The sequence below is a fragment of the Oncorhynchus clarkii genome, unplaced genomic scaffold, assembly GCF_045791955.1.
Source record: "Oncorhynchus clarkii lewisi isolate Uvic-CL-2024 unplaced genomic scaffold, UVic_Ocla_1.0 unplaced_contig_2448_pilon_pilon, whole genome shotgun sequence".
In the NCBI taxonomy this organism is placed as follows: domain Eukaryota; kingdom Metazoa; phylum Chordata; class Actinopteri; order Salmoniformes; family Salmonidae; genus Oncorhynchus; species Oncorhynchus clarkii.
Window position 1 is genome coordinate 4383 of NW_027259625.1, and position 20618 is coordinate 25000.

General features: G+C 46.2%; 1 protein-coding gene across 1 annotated transcript; it reads left to right on the top strand.

Moving 5' to 3' along the window:
- Positions 1-212: 212 nt before the first annotated feature.
- Positions 213-19899, top strand: LOC139400575 (calpain-3-like). The gene is made up of 7 exons (XM_071145343.1): positions 213-578; positions 2421-2490; positions 6844-6962; positions 7331-7464; positions 11932-12100; positions 18410-18493; positions 19801-19899. Exons 1-7 carry the CDS (start codon positions 327-329, stop codon positions 19897-19899), a joined length of 927 nt encoding a protein of 308 aa, XP_071001444.1. The 5' UTR covers positions 213-326.
- Positions 19900-20618: the final 719 nt, after the last annotated feature.

Genomic DNA, 20618 nt, shown 5'->3' on the forward strand with positions numbered 1-20618 from the left:
AGAACATTTGGGCATTGTTCAGGGAACCAATGGGAGTGCAACAAAGAGACAACCTTTGTGTGTGTGTGTGTGTGTGTGTGTGTGTGTGTGTGTGTGTGTGTGTGTGTGTGTGTGTGTTGTGTGCGTGCTAATGTAAAGGAACGTGAATGCATGTTGAGTCTTTTTCACCATGCCTTTAGAGTCTATGACCTAGAGGGAGGGGGACGTCATACAACGACACAGCCAATCAGAGACAACCCTGTTGGATTTATGCCAAGGTTTTTTAGGCTTGTAAAGACTTTAGTGGAAGTGGTAAAAGCCGGCAGTTTAAAAAATAATAATCCAGAATGCCCTTTACACCGTCCGGCTTCTTCTGTGACCGGCTGATCCGGGAGAGAGAGAGAAGAGATGGAGAAGGATCCCTCAGCAAGCCCCTGCGCTTCAGCGGGCAGGACTTTACCGCACTGAAACAAGAGTGCCTCACCAAGAAGTGCCTGTTTGAGGATGACACCTTCCCAGCCTCCGTGGAGTCTCTGGGGTACAAGGAGCTGGGACACAAGTCCAACAAGGTCAAGAACATCGTCTGGAAGAGACCCAAGGTAGGAGAGGAGGGGGGGGGGGGGGGGGGGTGGATCTGGAGGAGACCGAAGGTAGGAGAGGAGTGGGGGGCATACAGGAGAGGAAGATGATTCAATAAAGAGGGGGAAGGAATGTGGGAGGTGGGATGATGTCCTACAATTACCGAGTCAACAACAAGGACGTTTCAGGATGCTTTGAAAAGGGATTCAATGATGGCAAAACATGTTGTAAAATCTTATCTGGAACTACATGTTCTGAACAGTGAAATCTAAGGACCTCTGTGAGGTACTTGTCACCATTCATTATGGGATGGAATCATGGTTGTTATGGCTGTTTGAAACATGGGACTGTCAGAAATGGTGGGGGGGGGGGGGCTGATTATATCAATCCGTGGCAAGGCTGATGTGAAGCTATGAATTAGTGAAGTATAGTTGATCTGTTTGTAGAGAGATGCCAGGGACCTCACCATACGATATTACCACCATGCTTAGGTGTCGATTCAATATGTAATGCGATTCTCACGATTCTACTGTACATTTCCTGCCATTTTTTTATTGCGATTTAATGTTCCAAATAAATTGCTCACTATATGTCTGCTGCAGAGAGACGAGGAGAGAGTCAGGAGAAAATGAGTTCTGATCAGTCAGGGAAATAGAAGTGCTGTAAACGTGTTGACTCACTAGAAGCTATAGAATTAAAAATGGCGGCGTTTTGGCGCAGGTACAGCCAACTAGCGCGTGCTAACGCTACCCACAGTAGCAAAATAATGATCATAATAATAATCATAATTATATACACTGACTGAACAAAACATTAAGAACACCTGCTCTTTCCATGATACAGACTGACCAGGTGAATCCAGGTGAAAGATATGATTCCTTATTGATCCACTTCAGTCAGTGTAGATGAAGGGGAGGAGACGGGTTAAAGAAGGATTTTTAAGTCATGAGACAATTGAGACATGGATTGTGTATGTGTGCCAGAGGGTGAATGGGCAAGACAAAATATTTAAGTGCCTTTGAACGGGGGTAGGGTAGTAGGTGCTAGGCACACTGGTTGTGTCAAGAACTGCAACGCTGCTGAGTTTTTCATGCTCAACAGTTTCCTGTGTGTATCAAGAATGGTCCACCACCCAAAGGACATCCAGCCAACTTGACACAACTGTGGGAAGCATTGGAGTCAACATGGACCAGCATCCCTGTGGAACGCTTTCAACACCTTGTAGAGTCAACATGGGCCAGCATCCCTGTGGAACGCTTTCAACACCTTGTAGAGTCAACATGGACCAGCATCCATGGGGTGCAACTCAATATTAGGAAGGTGTTCCTAATGTTTGGTACACTCAAAATGTGTGTATATATATATTTATATATTTATAAAGTGCCTTTGGAAAGTATTCAGACCCCTTGACTTTTTCCACATTTTGTTACGTTACAGCCTTATTCTAAAAGGTATTAAGGCTGCTGAGGGGAGGACGGCTCACAATAGAGTCTGGAACATAACCCAAATGGAATGGCATCAAACACATGGAAACCATGGAAACCATGGAAACCATGGAAACCATGTGTTTGATGTATTTGATACAATTCCACCAGCCATTAACCACGAGCCCTTCCTCCCAAAATTAAGGTGCCACCAACCTCCTGTGATATATACTATTATTATTAAATACTTATTTATTTACAAATCGATACTTGTAGTCAAAAATCAATATAATATCATCCAATAATAATGTAGTAATATGTAACTGTATGGATTTGAATATTTCCCTTACAGCAGGAAATAAGGAAATAAGTCATATCCCTCTTACGTCCCCCCCAGGCAGCTGATCCAAGTGTCTGTGTGTTTCTGTGTGTCACCAGGAGATCTGTGAGAACCCTCAGTTCATTGTGGGCGGAGCCAGCAGGACAGACATTTGCCAGGGAGATCTTGGTAAATATAAATGTTACCCCACCCCACGCCACACTACACCACACCACACTACACCACACTACACTACACCGAACCACACTACACCACACCACATCACACTATACCACACTACACTACACCACACTACACTACACCACACCACACCACACCACACCACACTACACCACACCACACTACACCACACCACACCACACTACACCATACAACACCATACAACACTACACCACACCACACTACACCACACCACAATGCACCACACAACACCACACCACTAGTACTGAGGAGAGGTCAGGTGTGAGATGTATTGACTGGTACTGAGGAGAGGTCAGGTGTGAGATGTATTGACTGGTACTGAGGAGAGGTCAGGTGTGAGATGTATTGACTGGTACTGAGGAGAGGTCAGGTGTTATGTATTGAGGAGAGGTCAGGTGTGAGATGTATTGACTGGTACTGAGGAGAGGTCAGGTGTGTTATGTATTGAGGAGAGGTCAGGTGTGAGATGTATTGACTGGTACTGAGGAGAGGTCAGGTGTGAGATGTATTGACTGGTACTGAGGAGAGGTCAGGTGTGAGATGTATTGACTGGTACTGAGGAGAGGTCAGGTGTGAGATGTATTGACTGGTACTGAGGAGAGATCAGGTGTGAGATGTATTGAGGAGAGGTCAGGTGTGAGATGTATTGACTGGTACTGAGGAGAGGTCAGGTGTGAGATGTATTGACTGGTACTGAGGAGAGATCAGGTGTGTGATGTATTGACTCACGAATTGGAAAGGGCAGGATGTTTTATGTACCATGATAACCCTGAGGGGAATACTACAAATTAGGATTAATGAGTTCGTCATTAAAAAGGCTGAGCTTAGATATGTATTTTTGGGTCGTTTAATCAATTAGACCAAGCCCATTTCAAGCTAATCTTTCAACAAAAAAAAAAATGGCTAACATATTGATCGTACTCTATAGTATACCTCTCAGGTCACCTGTCTCTTCAGGGCAGAAAACATCCCAGTGCTCCCCTGTGAGCCTCACGGCTGGCCTGTCCACCTCTCCACCAGTGGCCTCTCTATATTGTACTGGCTCTATGGAAGGGATTCCAGCTAGCAGCACTTCTCATTGTTGAGCTGTCCGTCCATTCAGTGTCGAGACTCTGTATGAAGTCACCAGGAGGGACAAAGGTTCATACAGGCTGCGACAACAATATTAACTGCCATTGTTCAGTGGTTAACTCACTGACTGGGCATATAGCCAACATGCAGGTTTGGATCGACAGACAGACACCACTGAGGTGAGAGACTGGGTACTGTTCCTCAAACACTGAGGTGATAGACTGGGTACTGTTCCTCAACACTGAGGTGAGAGACTGGGTACTGTTCCTCAACACTGAGGTGAGAGACTGGGTACTGTTCCTCAACACTGAGGTGAGAGACTGGGTACTGTTCCTCAACACTGAGGTGAGAGACTGGGTACTGTTCCTCAACACTGAAGTGAGAGACTGGGTACTGTTCCTCAAACACTGAGGTGAGAGACTGGGTACTGTTCCTCAAACACTGAGGTGAGAGACTGGGTACTGTTCCTCAACACTGAGGTGAGAGACTGGGTACTGTGCCTCAACACTGAGGTGAGAGACTGGGTAATGTTCCTTAACACTGTGGTGAGAGACTGGGTACTGTTCCTCAAACACTGTGGTGAGAGACTGGGTACTGTTCCTCAACACTGAGGTGAGAGACTGGGTACTGTTCCTCAACACTGAGGTGAGAGACTGGGTACTGTTCCTCAAACACTGAGGTGAGAGACTGGGTACTGTTCCTTAACACTGTGGTGAGAGACTGGGTACTGTTCCTCAAACACTGTGGTGAGAGACTGGGTACTGTTCCTCAACACTGAGGTGAGAGACTGGGTACTGTTCCTTAACACTGTGGTGAGAGACTGGGTACTGTTCCTCAACACTGAGGTGAGAGACTGGGTACTGTTCCTCAACACTGAGGTGAGAGACTGGGTACTGTTCCTCAACACTGAGCTGAGAGACTGTGTACTGTTCCTCAACACTGAGGTGAGAGACTGGGTACTGTTCCTCAACAACACAAAAATAGTCGGGAGAGGCAAATACGGACTCGCCTGTTGCCTAAAATCAGGACGATTGACTGAACTATTTAGCTAGGAAGGTCTCATCAGGACGACTGACTGGACTAGCTAGCTGGGAAGGTCTCATCAGGACGACTGACTGGACTAGCTAGCTGGGAAGGTCTCATCAGGACGACTGACTGGACTAGCTAGCTGGGAAGGGCTCATCAGGATGACTGACTGAACTAGCTAGCTGGGAAAGTCTCATCAGGATGACTGACTAAACTAGCTAGCTGGGAAGGGCTCATTAGGATGACTGACTGAACTAGCTAGCTAGGAAGGGCTCATCAGGATGACTGACTAAACTAGCTAGCTGGGAAAGGCTCATCAGGATGACTGACTGAACTAGCTAGCTGGGAAGGTCTCATCAGGACGGCTGAACTAGCTAGCTGGAAAGGTCTCATCAGGACGACTGACTGAACTAGCTAGCTGGGAAGGGCTCATCAGATGACTGACTGAACTAGCTAGCTGGGAAAGTCTCATCAGGATGACTGACTGAACTAGCTAGCTGGGAAGGTCTCATCAGGACGACTGACTGGACTAGCTAGCTGGGAAGGGCTCATCAGATGACTGACTGAACTAGCTAGCTAGGAAGGGCTCATTGCGATGACTGACTAAACTAGCTAGCTGGGAAGGGCTCATTAGGATGACTGACTGAACTAGCTAGCTAGGAAGGGCTCATCAGGATGACTGACTGAACTAGCTAGCTAGGAAGGGCTCATCGCGATGACTGACTAAACTAGCTAGCTGGGAAGGGCTCATTAGGATGACTGACTGAACTAGCTAGCTAGGAAGGGCTCATCAGGATGACTGACTAAACTAGCTAGCTGGGAAAGGCTCATCAGGATGACTGACTGAACTAGCTAGCTGGGAAAGGTCTCATCAGGACGACTGACTGAACTAGCTAGCTGGGAAGGTCTCATCAGACGACTGACTGAACTAGCTAGCTGGGAAGGGCTCATCAGATGACTGACTGAACTAGCTAGCTGGGAAAGTCTCATCAGGATGACTGACTGAACTAGCTAGCTGGGAAGGTCTCATCAGGACGACTGACTGGACTAGCTAGCTGGGAAGGGCTCATCAGATGACTGACTGAACTAGCTAGCTAGGAAGGGCTCATCGCGATGACTGACTAAACTAGCTAGCTGGGAAGGGCTCATTAGGATGACTGACTGAACTAGCTAGCTAGGAAGGGCTCATCAGGATGACTGACTGAACTAGCTAGCTAGGAAGGGCTCATCGCGATGACTGACTAAACTAGCTAGCTGGGAAGGGCTCATTAGGATGACTGACTGAACTAGCTAGCTAGGAAGGGCTCATCAGGATGACTGACTGAACTAGCTAGCTAGGAAGGGCTCATCGCGATGACTGACTAAACTAGCTAGCTGGGGAAGGGCTCATTAGGATGACTGACTGAACTAGCTAGCTAGGAAGGGCTCATCAGGATGACTGACTGAACTAGCTAGCTAGGAAGGGCTCATCGCGATGACTGACTAAACTAGCTAGCTGGGAAGGGCTCATTAGGATGACTGAAACACTGACTAGCTAGCTAGGAAGGGCTCATCAGGACGACTGACTGAACTAGCTAGCTAGGAAGGGCTCATCAGGATGACTGACTGAACCCAATCCATTCATCTCCACTCGACTCTCAGCTGCGTGAAATACGTCATCAATTTGTGCAGCAGGTGTGTCAGAAAAGCCTCTCCCTATCAAGTCCCACATGGAGACAACAAAGATGGTCACCACTCAATAGTTGAACAATAAACAAAACATAACAGTGGGTCTCCCGTCAATCAACTCCAACCAATCACTGCCAGGGGTTAGATAACAATGGTTTTACATGTTGTGGACCTTTACCAGTGGCAATGGGGAATGAAACCAACCTCCCATTGAGCCAGTTGAATGACTGTGTGTTCATTGGGTTTGTGTGTGTGTGTGTGTGTGTGTGTGTTTGTGTTTACAGTGATTGTACAAAACATTAGGAACACCTTCCTAATATTAAGTTGCCCTCAGAATAGTCTCAATTCGTCGGGTGTGTGTGTCTGTCTGACTGTGTGTTCCTAGGTGTGTGTGTCTGTCTGACTGTGTGTTCCTAGGTGTGTGTCTGTTGGTAACTAACTGTGTGTTTCCTAGGTGTGTGTGTCTGTCTGACTGTGTGTTCCTAGGTGTGTGTGTCTATCTGACTGTGTGTTCCTAGGTGTGTGTCTGTTGGTAACTAACTGTGTGTTTCCTAGGTGACTGCTGGCTGCTGGCTGCTATAGCCTGTCTGACTCTGAATGAGAAGCTTCTCTACCGGGTCGTTCCTCAGGAACAGAGCTTCTCTGAGGGATATGGAGGAATCTTCCACTTCCAGGTCAGAACCCACCAATCAAAAGCACAGAACTAGAATGAGTTTACTAGTTAATGCCAGGTTTAGAGGCACTAAGACTCTAGACTCTATGGTCTAAACAACTCTCAATACTACACTATGTTACACTGTAATCACGTATGTTACACTGTAATCACAGTTCCATTTCAATTCAGTCCGTTCAAGACATACACTTATTCAAAATTCACATTAAACTCGTTTTAATTTCCTTAAAAAGTGGGCTAGGAATTTCAGTTTACATCCTGAATTGTGTGAAATGAAATGGAATCAACCCCAACCCTGATTGCAACAGATTATCTTCTCTTGTCAAATCCTCAACCGTGTACTGCATGGGACAACTCTTTCCCCCCCAGTTCTGGCGCTATGGCGACTGGGTTGACGTTGTTATTGACGACCGCATCCCCACCTTCAACAGCCAGCTGGTGTTCACCAAGTCTGCCGAGAGAAATGAATTCTGGAGTGCCCTGCTGGAGAAGGCCTACGCCAAGTATGTACTGCTGACCCTAAATCTAGACCAAGTAGGTAACCCTAACCCCAACCCTACACCAAGTAGGTACCCTTAACCCCAATCCTACACCAAGTAGGTAACCCTAACCCCAACCCTACACCAAGTAGGTACCCTTAACCCCAATCCTACACCAAGTAGGTAACCCTAACCCCAACCCTAACACCAAGTAGGTAACCTTAACCCCAACCCTACACCAAGTAGGTAACCTTTACCCCAACCCTACACCAAGTAGGTAACCTTTACCCCAACCCTACACCAAGTAGGTAACCTTAACCCCAACCCTACACCAAGTAGGTAACCTTAACCCTAATCCTACACCAAGTAGGTAAACTTTACCCCAATCCTACACCAAGTAGATATCCCCAACCCTACACCAAGTAGATAATCCCAACCCTATACCAAGTAGGTAACCTTAACCCCAACCCTACACCAAGAAGGTAACCTTAACCCCAATTCTACACCAAGTAGGTAACCTTAACCCCAACCTTACACCAATAAGGTAACCTTAACCCCAATCCTACACCAAGTAGGTACCCTTAACCCCAACCCTACACCAAGTAGATATCCCCAACCCTACACCAAGTAGATATCCCCAATCCTACACCAAGTAGGTAACCCTAACCATACACAAAGTAGGTAACCTTAACCCCAACCCTACACCAAGTAGGTAACCTTAACCCCAATCCTACACCAAGTAGGTAACCCTAACCATACACCAAGTAGGTAACTTTAACCCCAACCCTACACCAAGTAGGTAACCTTTACCACAATCCTACACCATATCCCCAACCCTACACCAAGGTAATCCAACCTTATACCAAGTAGGTAACCTTAACCCCAACCCTACACCAAGTAGGAATCCCCAACCCTACACCCCAACCTTATACCAAGTATGTAACCTTAACCCCAACCCTACCCAAATAGGTCACCTTAACCCTATACCAAGCAGGTAACCTTTACCCCAACCCTACACCAAGTAGGTAACCTTACCCTACACCAAGTAGCTAACCTTTACCCCAACCATACACCAAGTAGGTAACCTTTACCCCAACCCTACACCAAGTAGCTAACCTTTACCACAACTCTACACCAAGTAGGTAACCTTAACCCCAACACTACAGCAAGTAGATATCCCCAACCCTACACCAAGTAGATAATCCCAACCCTATACCAAGTAGGTAACCTTAACCCCAACCCTACACCAAGAAGGTAACCTTAACCCCAATTCTACACCAGGTAGGTAACCTTAACCCCAACCTTACACCAATAAGGTAACCTTAACCCCAATCCTACACCAAGTAGGTACCCCCAACCCTACACCAAGTAGATATCCCCAACCCTACACCAAGTAGATATCCCCAATCCTACACCAAGTAGGTAACCCTAACCATACACAAAGTAGGTAACCTTAACCCCAACCCTACACCAAGTAGGTAACCTTAACCCCAATCCTACACCAAGTAGATAACCCTAACCATACACCAAGTAGGTAACTTTAACCCCAACCCTACACCAAGTAGGTAACCTTTACCACAATCCTACACCATATCCCCAACCCTACACCAAGTAGATAATCCAACCTTATACCAAGTAGGTAACCTTAACCCCAACCCTACACCAAGTAGATAATCCCAACCTTATACCAAGTAGGTAACCTTAACCCCAACCCTACACCAAATAGGTCACCTTAACCCTATACCAAGCAGGTAACCTTTACCCCAACCCTACACCAAGTAGGTAACCTTGACCCTACACCAAGTAGCTAACCTTTACCCCAACCATACACCAAGTAGATAACCTTTACCACAACCCTACACCAAGTAGCTAACCTTTACCACAACTCTACACCAAGTAGGTAACCTTAACCCCAACACTACAGCAAGTAGATAACCTTAACCCCAACCCTACACCAAGTAGATATCCCCAACCCTACACCAAGTAGGTAACCTTAACCCTACACCAAGTAGGTAACCCTAACCCCAACCATACACCAAGTAGGTAACCTTAACCCAAACACTACACCAAGTAGGTAACCTTAACCCTACACCAAGTAGGTAACCTTAACCCTACACCAAGTAGGTAACCTTTACCCCAATCGTACACCAAGTAGGTAACCTTTACCCCAACCCTACACCAAGTAGGTAACCTTTACCCCAATCCTACACCAAGTAGGTAACCTTTACCCCAACCCTACACCAAGTAGGTAACCTTAACCCCAATCCTACACCAAGTAGGTAACCTTGACCCTACACCAAGCAGGTAACCTTTACCCCAACCCTACACCAAGTAGGTAACCTTAACCCTACACCAAGTAGGTAACATTTACCCCAATCCTACACCAAGTAGGTAACCTTAACCCCAACCCTACACCAAGTAGGTACCCTTAACCCCAATCCTACACCAAGTAGGTAACCTTTACCCCAATCCTACACCAAGTAGGTAACCTTAACCCCAATCCTACACCAAGTAGGTAACCTTGACCCTACACCAAGCAGGTAACCTTTACCCCAACCCTACACCAAGTAGGTAACCTTGACCCTACACCAAGTAGGTAACCTTTACCCCAACCCTACACCAAGTAGGTAACCTTTACCCCAACCCTACACCAAGTAGGTGACCTTTACCCCAACCCTACACCAAGTAGGTACCCCTAACCCTCACTCTCCTCCCCCCTCCCCAGGCTGAAGGGTGGTAACACCACGACCCTAACCCTCACTCTCACATCACCCCTCCCCAGGATTCACGGTTCCTATGAGGCCATGAAGGGCGGTAACATCACGACCCTAACCCTCACTCTCCCATCACCCCTCCCCAGGATTCACGGTTCCTATGAGGCCCTGAAGGGCGGTAACATCACGACCCTAACCCTCACTCTCCCACCCCCCCTCCCCAGGCTTCACAGTTCCTATGAGGCCCTGAAGGGCGGAAACACCACGACCCTAACCCTCCCTCTCCCATCCCCCCTCCCCAGGCTTCACGGTTCCTATGAGGCCCTGAAGGGCGGTAACACCACGACCCTAACCCTCCCTCTCCCATCCCCCCTCCTCCCCAGGCTTCACTGTTCCTATGAGGCCCTGAAGGGCGGTAACACCACGACCCTAACCCTCCCTCTCCCATCCCCCCTCCTCCCCAGGCTTCACGGTTCCTACGAGGCCCTGAAGGGCAGTAACACCACGACCCTAACCCTCACTCTCCCCTCCCCCCTCCCCAGGCTTCACGGTTCCTACGAGGCCCTGAAGGGCGGTAACACCACGACCCTAACCCTCACTCTCCCATCCCTCCTCCCCAGGCTTCACGGTTCCTACGAGGCCCTGAAGGGCGGTAACACCACGACCCTAACCCTCCCTCTCCCATCCCCCCTCCTCCCCAGGCTTCACGGTTCCTATGAGGCTCTGAAGGGCAGTAACACCACGACCCTAAACCTCACTCTCCCATCCCTCCTCCCCAGGCTTCACGGTTCCTACGAGGCCCTGAAGGGCGGAAACACTACGACCCTAACCCTCCCTCTCCCATCCCCCCCCCCCCAGGCTGAAGGGTGGTAACACCAAGACCCTAACCCTCCCTCTCCCATCCCCCCTCCCCAGGCTTCACGGTTCCTACGAGGCCCTGAAGGGCGGTAACACCACGACCCTAACCCTCCCTCTCCCATCCCCCCTCCCCAGGCTTCACGGTTCCTATGAGGCCCTGAAGGGCAGTAACGCCACGACCCTAACCCTCCCTCTCCCATCCCTCCTCCCCAGGCTTCACGGTTCCTACGAGGCCCTGAAGGGCGGAAACACCACGACCCTAACCCTCACTCTCCCATCCCTCCTCCCCAGGCTTCACGGTTCCTACGAGGCCCTGAAGGGCGGTAACACTACGACCCTAACCCTCCCTCTCCCATCCCCCCTCCTCCCTAGGCTTCACGGTTCCTACGAGGCCCTGAAGGGCGGTAACACCACGACCCTAACCCTCACTCTCCCCATCCCTCCTCCCCAGGCTTCACGGTTCCTACGAGGCCCTGAAGGGCGGGTAACCCTCACTACGCTTCACCCTAACCTGAAGGGCGGTCTAACTCTCCCATCCCTCCTCCCCAGGCTTCACAGTTCCTACGAGGCCCTGAAGGGCGGTAACACCTACGAGGCCCTGAAGGGCGGTAACACCACGACCCTAACCCTCACTCTCCCATCCCTCCTCCCCAGGCTTCACGGTTCCTACGAGGCCCTGAAGGGCGGTAACACCACGGCTTCACGGTTCCTACGAGGCCCTGAAGGGCGGTAACACCACGACCCTAACCCTCACTCTCCCCTCCCCCTCCTCCCCAGGCTTCACGGTTCCTACGAGGCCCTGAAGGGCGGTAACACCACGACCCTAACCCTCCCTCCTCCTCCCCCAGGCTTCACGGTTCCTACGAGGCCCTGAAGGGCGGTAACACCACGACCCTAACCCTCCCTCCTCCTCCCCCAGGCTTCACGGTTCCTACGAGGCCCTGAAGGGCGGTAACACCACAGAGGCCATGGAAGACTTCACCGGGGGCGTGACAGAGTTCTATGAGATGAAGGAGGCGCCCAAGGAGCTGTACAAGATCATGAAAAAGGCCCTGGAGAGAGGCTCTATGATGGGCTGCTCTATCGACGTGAGTCTCTGACCTTAGGATCGTGACCCCTGACCTCCAACGGGACTCACAAACCGTAGTTGAAGACACTCACGTCGATAGAGCAGCCCATCATGGAGCCCCTCTCTTCATTTATGATTCTGACCCATCACCTGACCTGTCACCTGACCTAACACCTGACCTGTCACCTGATCTAACACCTGACCTGTCACCTGACCTGTCACCAGACTTGTCACCTGACCTGTCACCAGACCTAACACCAGACCTGTCACCTGACCTGTCACCTGACCTGTCACCTGACCTGTCACCAGACGTGTCACCTGACCTTTCACCTGATCTGTCACCTGATCTAACACCAGACCAGTCACCAGACCTGCCACCAGACCTGTCACCTGACCTGTCACCTGATTTGTCACCAGAACTAACACCTGACCTGTCACCTGATCTGTCACCAGACCTGTCACCTGACCTGTCACCTGACCTGTCACCTGATCTAACACCAGACCTGTCACCAGACCTGCCACCTGACCTGTCACCTGACCTAAGACCAGACCTGTCACCAGACCTGTCACCTGACCTAAGACCAGACCTGTCACCTGACCTGTCACCTGACCTGTCACCTGACCTGTCACCAGACATGTCACCTGACCTTTCACCTGACCTGTCACCTGACCTGTCACCAGACATGTCACCTGACCTTTCACCTGACCTGTCACCTGACCTGTCACCAGACATGTCACCAGACCTGTTACCTGACCTGTTACCTGACCTGTCACCTGACCTGTCAGCTGACCTGTCACCTGACCTAACACCTGACCTTTCACCTGACCTGTCACCTGACCTTTCACTTGACCTGTCACCAGACCTAACACCTGACCTGTCACCTGACCTAACACCTGACCTGTCACCTGACCTAACACCTGACCTGTCACCAGACCTAACACCTGACCTGTCACCTGACCTGTCACCTGACCTGTCACCTGACTTGTCACCTGACCTGTCACCTGACTTGTCACCTGACCTGTCACCAGACCTAAGAGCCATTTCAGTCAATGCAAAAGGTATTACTATGTGTCCTGTCTGTGGTGGCCGGGGGTTAGTGCTGCTGTCCCCGCACCCTGTGCACATGTGTACCGTGTCAGTGTGGGTACAAATCTGTCCCACTGTCTAATTGACACAATGGCCTTGTCCAAATCTGTCCCACTGTCTAATTGACACAATGGTCTTGTCCAAATCTGTCCCACTGTCTAATTGACACAATGGCCTTGTCCAAATCTGTCCCACTGTCTAATTGACACAATGGCCTTGTCCAAATATGTCCCACTGTCTAATTGACACAATGGCCTTGTCCAAATCTGTCCCACTGCCTAATTGGCACAATGGCCTTGTCCAAATCTGTCCCACTGTCTAATTGACAGAATGGCCTTGTCCAAATCTGTCCCACTGCCTAATTGGCACAATGGCCTTGTCCAAATCTGTCCCACTGTCTAATTGGCAGAATGGCCTTGTCCAAATCTGTCCCACTGCCTAATTGGCAGAATGGCCTTGTCCAAATCTGTCCCACTGCCTAATTGGCAGAATGGCCTTGTCCAAATCTGTCCCACTGCCTAATTGACAGAATGGCCTTGTCCAAATCTGTCCCACTGCCTAATTGGCAGAATGGCCTTGTCCAAATCTGTCCCACTGCCTAATTGGCAGAATGGCAGTGTAAAAATATTCGTACTTCCGCTGTAAATAGTAGTTGTTTTGAGAATGCGAAATAAGAACGTTTCATAGTTTGTGAAATGTCTCAAATGTAGTATGTTGTAAATGCCAAGATGTCTTACTCATTTTTGGCTTTTCATCTAATAAAATTGCATACTATTGAGGAAGAGAATCGTGTTTTGAGACCCACGTATATTTGACAACAGCTGATAATCAGCTGAAGGGACACGTTGTACCAAAATGAACCAATGGCAGGAATCAAAGCAAATATGCCTTAGATGAGGTATTCTCAGTAAGAGGAGCCAAGTATGCTGATATTTGTGGCTTACTGCATTCGTTTTTACTCAATAGTACTCAATAGTACATTCTAAATAGTGTCTAGTCTACTAGTGTCTAGTTTAGTAAGTGGTAGGCAAGCCAGATTTTGGACACGGCCAATGCTTTCTTCTCTCTTTCCTTGTGAATAAAAACATGTACAAAATACAAGAATAGTGGGAACTGCCCCCCCTCCCCCCCAAAAATAACATATTTTAAAAAATAAGTTATTTAATAAGAAAACAAAACAGTTATGGCCACCACTAAGAAAACAAAACAATTATGGCCACCATTAAGTAAACAAAACAATTATGGTCACACTAAGAAAACAAAACAATTATGGCCACCACTACGTAAACAAAACAATTATGGCCACCACTAAGAAAACAAAACAATTATGGCCACCACTAAGAAAACAAAACAATTATGGCCACAACTAAGAAAACAAAACAATTATGGCCACCACTAAGAAAACAAAACAATTATGGCCACCACTAAGAAAACAAAACAATTATGGCCACCACTAAGAAAACAAAACAATTATGGCCACCACTAAGAAAACAAAACAATTATGGCCACCAATAAGTAAACAAAACAATTATGGCCACCACTTAGAAAACAAAACAATTATGGCCACCACTAAGTAAACAAAACAATTATGGTCACCACTAAGAAAACAAAACAATTATGGCCACCACTAAGTAAACAAAACAATTATGGTCACCACTAAGAAAACAAAACAATTATGGCCACCACTAAGTAAACAAAACAATTATGGCCACCACTAACAAAACAAAACGATTATGGCCACCACTAAGAAAACAAAACAATTATGGCCACCACTTAGAAAATAAAACAATTATGGTCACCACTAAGAAAACAAAACAATTATGGCCACCACTAAGAAAACAAAACAATTATGGCCACCACTAAGAAAACAAAAAGTTTATGAAAATGTATCGTGGTGCTTTCTAAACCCTGACCTGTATCTGTGTTTATCAGGGACTAAACCCTGACCTGTATCTGTGTTTATCAGGGACTAAACCCTAACCTGTATCTGTGTTTATCAGGGACTAAACCCTGACCTGTATCTGCGTTTATCAGGGACTAAACCCTGACCTGTATCTGTGTTTATCGGGGACTAAACCCTGACCTGTATCTGTGTTTATCAGGGACTAAACCCTAACCTGTATCTGTGTTTATCAGGGACTAAACCCTGACCTGTATCTGTGTTTATCAGGGACTAAACCCTGACCTGTATCTGTGTTTATCGTGGACTAAACCCTGACCTGTACCTGTGTTTATCAGGGACTAAACCCTGACCTGTATCTGTGTTTATCAGGGACTAAACCCTAACCTGTATCTGTGTTCATCAGGGACTAAACCCTGACCTGTATCTGTGTTTATCAGGGACTAAACCCTGACCTGTATCCGCGTTTATCAGGGACTAAACCCTGACCTGTATCTGTGTTTATCAGGGACTAAACCCTGACCTGTATCTGTGTTCATCAGGGACTAAACCCTGACCTGTATCTGTGTTTATCAGGGACTAAACCCTGACCTGTATCTGTGTTTATCAGGGACTAAACCCTGACCTGTATCTGTGTTTATCAGGGACTAAACCCTGACCTGTATCTGTGTTTATCAGGGACTAAACCCTGACCTGTATCTGTGTTTATCAGGGACTAAACCCTGACCTGTATCTGTGTTCATCAGGGACTAAACCCTGACCTGTATCTGTGTTTATCAGGGACTAAACCCTGACCTGTATCTGTGTTTATCAGGGACTAAACCCTGACCTGTATCTATGTTTATCAGGGACTAAACCCTGACCTGTATCTGTGTTTATCGGGGACTAAACCCTGACCTGTACCTGTGTTTATCAGGGACTAAACCCTGACCTGTATCTGTGTTTATCAGGGACTAAACCCTGACCTGTATCTGTGTTTATCAGGGACTAAACCCTGACCTGTATCTGTGATTATCAGGGACTAAACCCTGACCTGTATCTGTGTTTATCAGGGACTAAACCCTGACCTGTATCTGTGTTTATCAGGGACTAAACCCTGACCTGTATTTATCAGGGACTAAACCCTGACCTGTATCTGTGTTCATCAGGGACTAAACCCTGACCTGTATCTGTGTTTATCAGGGACTAAACCCTGACCTGTATCTGTGTTTATCGTGGACTAAACCCTGACCTATATCTGTGTTTATTAGGGACTAAACCCTGACCTGTATCTGTGTTTATCAGGGACTAAACCCTGACCTGTATCTGTGTTCATCAGGGACTAAACCCTGACCTGTATCTGTGTTTATCAGGGACTAAACCCTGACCTGTATCTGTGTTTATCAGGGACTAAACCCTGACCTGTATCTGTGTTTATCGGGGACTAAACCCTGACCTGTATCTGTGTTTATCGGGGACTAAACCCTGACCTGTATCTGTGTTTATCAGGGACTAAACCCTGACCTGTATCTGTGTTCATCAGGGACTAAACCCTGACCTGGATTTAATTGTATTTTTTTGTTAACGATCTTCAGAAAATACTCTGTGATGTCAAAGTGAAAGAAAATTTCTAAAATTCAAAAATGTATATTTTAATTAGATAAGTTTTCAATCCCCTGAGTCAATACATGTCAGAATCACCTTTGGCAGTGATTACAGCTGTGAGTCTTTCTGTGTAAGTCTCTAAGAGCTTTCCACACCTGGATTGTACAATATTTGCCCATTATTCTTTTCAAAATTCTTCAAACTCTGTCAAGTTGGTTTTTGAACATTCCTAGACGGCAATTCTCAAATCTTGCCATAGATTTTCAAGACAATTTAAGTTAAAAAAATGTAACTAGGTCCCTCAGGAACATTCAATGTCATCTTGGTAAGCAACTCCAACATGTAATTGGCATTTTAGGTTATTGTCCCGCTGAAACGTGAATGAGTTTTCCTCTAGGATTTTGCCTGTGACAAGCATACACATAACATGATGCAGTCCACCACAATGCTTGAAAATATGAGTAGTGTTACTCAGTGATGTGTTGTGTTGGATTTGTCCCAAACATAATGCTTTGTTTTCAGGACAAAAAGTGTATTTCTTTGCCACATTGTTTGCAGTATTACTTTGATGTCTTGTTACAAACAGGATGCATGTTTTGGAATATTTTTATTCTGTACAAGCTTCGTTCTTTTCACTCTGTCAATTATGTTAGAATTGTGGAGTAATGTTACGGTTTTCTTCCGTCGAAGGAGAGGCGGACCAAAATGCAGCATGGTTATTTTGATTCATGGTTCTTTAATAAAGAAACTACACGTGAACAAACTAACAAAACAAGAAACGTAACATGAAACCCCTAAACAGCCTTATCTGGTGCAAACAAAAACAGAGACAGGAACAATCACCCACAAAACACTCAAAGAATATGGCTGCCTAAATATGGTTCCCAATCAGAGACAACGATAAACACCTGCCTCTGATTGAGAACCACTTCAGGCAACCATAGACTTTTCTAGACAACCCCACTATACCACAATCCCAATACCTACAAAAAACCCTAGACAAAACACACCACATAATAAACCCATGTCACACCCTGGCCTGACCAAAATAATAAAGAAAACACAAAATACTAAGATCAGGGTGTGACAAGTAACTACAATGTTGTTGATCCATCCTCAGTTTGCTCATATCACAGCCATTTTCTTGCATTTTAAAGATGATGGTACAAAAAACAAACACATGTTTTATCTTTGTATTATCTTTAATCAGATCTAATGTGTTATATTCTCCTACATTCATTTCACATTTCCACAAACTTCAAAGTGTTTCCTTTCAAATGGTATCAATAATATGCATATCCTTGCTTCAGGTCCTGAGCTATTTAATGTGTCATTTATTGTGAAAATTGAAAAAAAGGGGGGTGGATCTTTTAACCTACATTTTTGTGAATGGGGTGGTGTACCTAATAAACTATAAACCGGTAAGTGTATACTTCCACAATACACCTGTCATGTAATAATAGTAGACAACGCTACTGTAAATAAACACTAGCTCTTATGTTTAATTGTAAATTAAGTCCTTCTGGGTAAAGACATAAGTGACTGAATTGTAAAACTGAATTGAATTGTAAAAACCTGTTGGATCTCCGTTTTTAAAAAGTCTCTCAGTCTCAACGGAAAACAGTCCAGTTTTGAATGTATGTCTTTACCCGTTTCAATGAAGACAACTACGTAAATGACCTCTCAACGGATTCTGTTGTGTCTGGCATAGCGAAGACCAGCTATGTGATTCATGTGTTGTCTATTCCATTCTCCAGTCCCTGGTCCCTGCTCGTTTCGAGACGCGCACTGTGACTGGCCTTGTGAAGGGCCACGCCTACTCTGTGACTGCCGTCGAGGAGGTGAGATACACCCATAGCAACATATAGATTCACTTCAATTACAGGATCTAAGGGCATCTTCACATGTTCTCTGATTGGAGGTGTGTTTACCTGCAACTCAATGCAACCCCTATTACTAGCCTGTTCAACTCAAATTACTAGCCTGTTCAACCCCTATTACTTGCCTGTTCAACCCCCCCTATTACTAGCCTGTTCAACCCCTATTACTAGCCTGTTCAACCCCTTTTACTAGCCTGTTCAACCTGTATTACTTGCCTGTTCAACCCCCCCTATTACTAGCCTGTTCAACCCCTATTACTAGCCTGTTCAACCACTATTACTAGCCTGTTCAACCACTATTACTAGCCTGTTCAACCCCTATTACTTGCCTGTTCAACCCCCCCTATTACTAGCCTGTTCAACCCCTATTACTAGCCTGTTCAACCACTATTACTAGCCTGTTCAACCACTATTACTAGCCTGTTCAACCCCTATTACTTGCCTGTTCAACCCCCCCTATTACTAGCCTGTTCAACCACTATTACTAGCCTGTTCAACCACTATTACTAGCCTGTTCAACCCCTATTACTTGCCTGTTCAACCCCCCCTATTACTAGCCTGTTCAACCACCATTACTAGCCTGTTCAACCACTATTACTAGCCTGTTCAACCCCTATTACTAGCCTGTTCAACCTCTATTACTAGCCTGTTCAACCTCTATTACTAGCCTGTTCAACCCCTATTACTAGCCTGTTCAACCCCTATTACTAGCCTGTTCAACCTCTATTACTAGCCTGTTCAACCCCTATTACTAGCCTGTTCAACCCCCCCTATTACTAGCCTGTTCAACCTCTATTACTAGCCTGTTCAACCCCTATTACTAGCCTGTTCAACCTGTATTACTAGCCTGACCCATAGCAACATATAGATTCACTTCAAGCCAATAGTTGTGGGTTGGGACAAAGCTGACTCAAGCAGCCAATGGTTGTGGGTTGGGATAAAGCTGACTCAATCAGCCAATGGTTGTGGGTTGGGACAAAGCTGACTCAAGCAGCCAATGGTTGTGGGTAGGGACAAAGCTGACTCAAGCAGCCAATGGTTGTGGGTAGGGACAAAGCTGACTCAAGCAGCCAATGGTTGTGGGTTGGGACAAAGCTGACTCAAGCAGCCAATGGTTGTGGGTTGGGACAAAGCTGACTCAAGCAGCCAGTGGTTATGGGTAGGGCCAAAGCTGACTCAAGCAGCCAATGGTTGTGGGTTGGGACAAAGCTGACTCAAGCAGCCAGTGGTTGTGATTGTTACATGGACCGGTGTGTGTTTCTCCTCAGTGTAAGCAGTCCCAGCACAAGGAGCCTAAGGTGCGTCTGGTGCGCCTCAGGAACCCCTGGGGACAGGTGGAGTGGAATGGGCCCTGGAGTGACAAGTAAGATACGCCTGATTGATTGATTGATTGATTGATTGATTGATTGAACTGGCACCAGTGATAGACACAGGTTGGTTTCTAATGTCTATGCTAGCATACAATTCCTAATACATTGCCTCGTTCTTCTAAGGTTACGTTTACACAGGTATCCCAATTCACATCAAATCTTTTCATATCAGAACTTTTTCAGAACTGGTCTGATTGGTCAAAATTCCATTTATCACATTTAGCACGTTTATGATATTTAGCACATTATGACATTTAGCACGTTTATGATATTATGATATTTAGCACGTTATGACATTTAGCACATTATGACATTATGACATTTAGCACATTTAGAACATTATGACATTTAGCACATTATGACATTTAGCACATTTAGCACTTTTAGCACATTATGACATTTAGAACATTATGACATTATGACATTTAGAACATTATGACATTATGACATTTAGCACGTTTATGATATTTAGCACATTATGACATTTAGCACGTTTATGATATTTAGCACATTATGACATTCAGCACATTATGACATTATGACATTTAGCACATTTAGCACTTTTAGCACATTATGACATTTAGCACATTTAGCCCATTATGACATTTAGGATATTTAGCCCATTATGACATTTAGGATATTTAGCACATTATGACATTTAGCACATTATGACATTTATGACATTTAGCACATTATGACATTTCTGACATTATGAC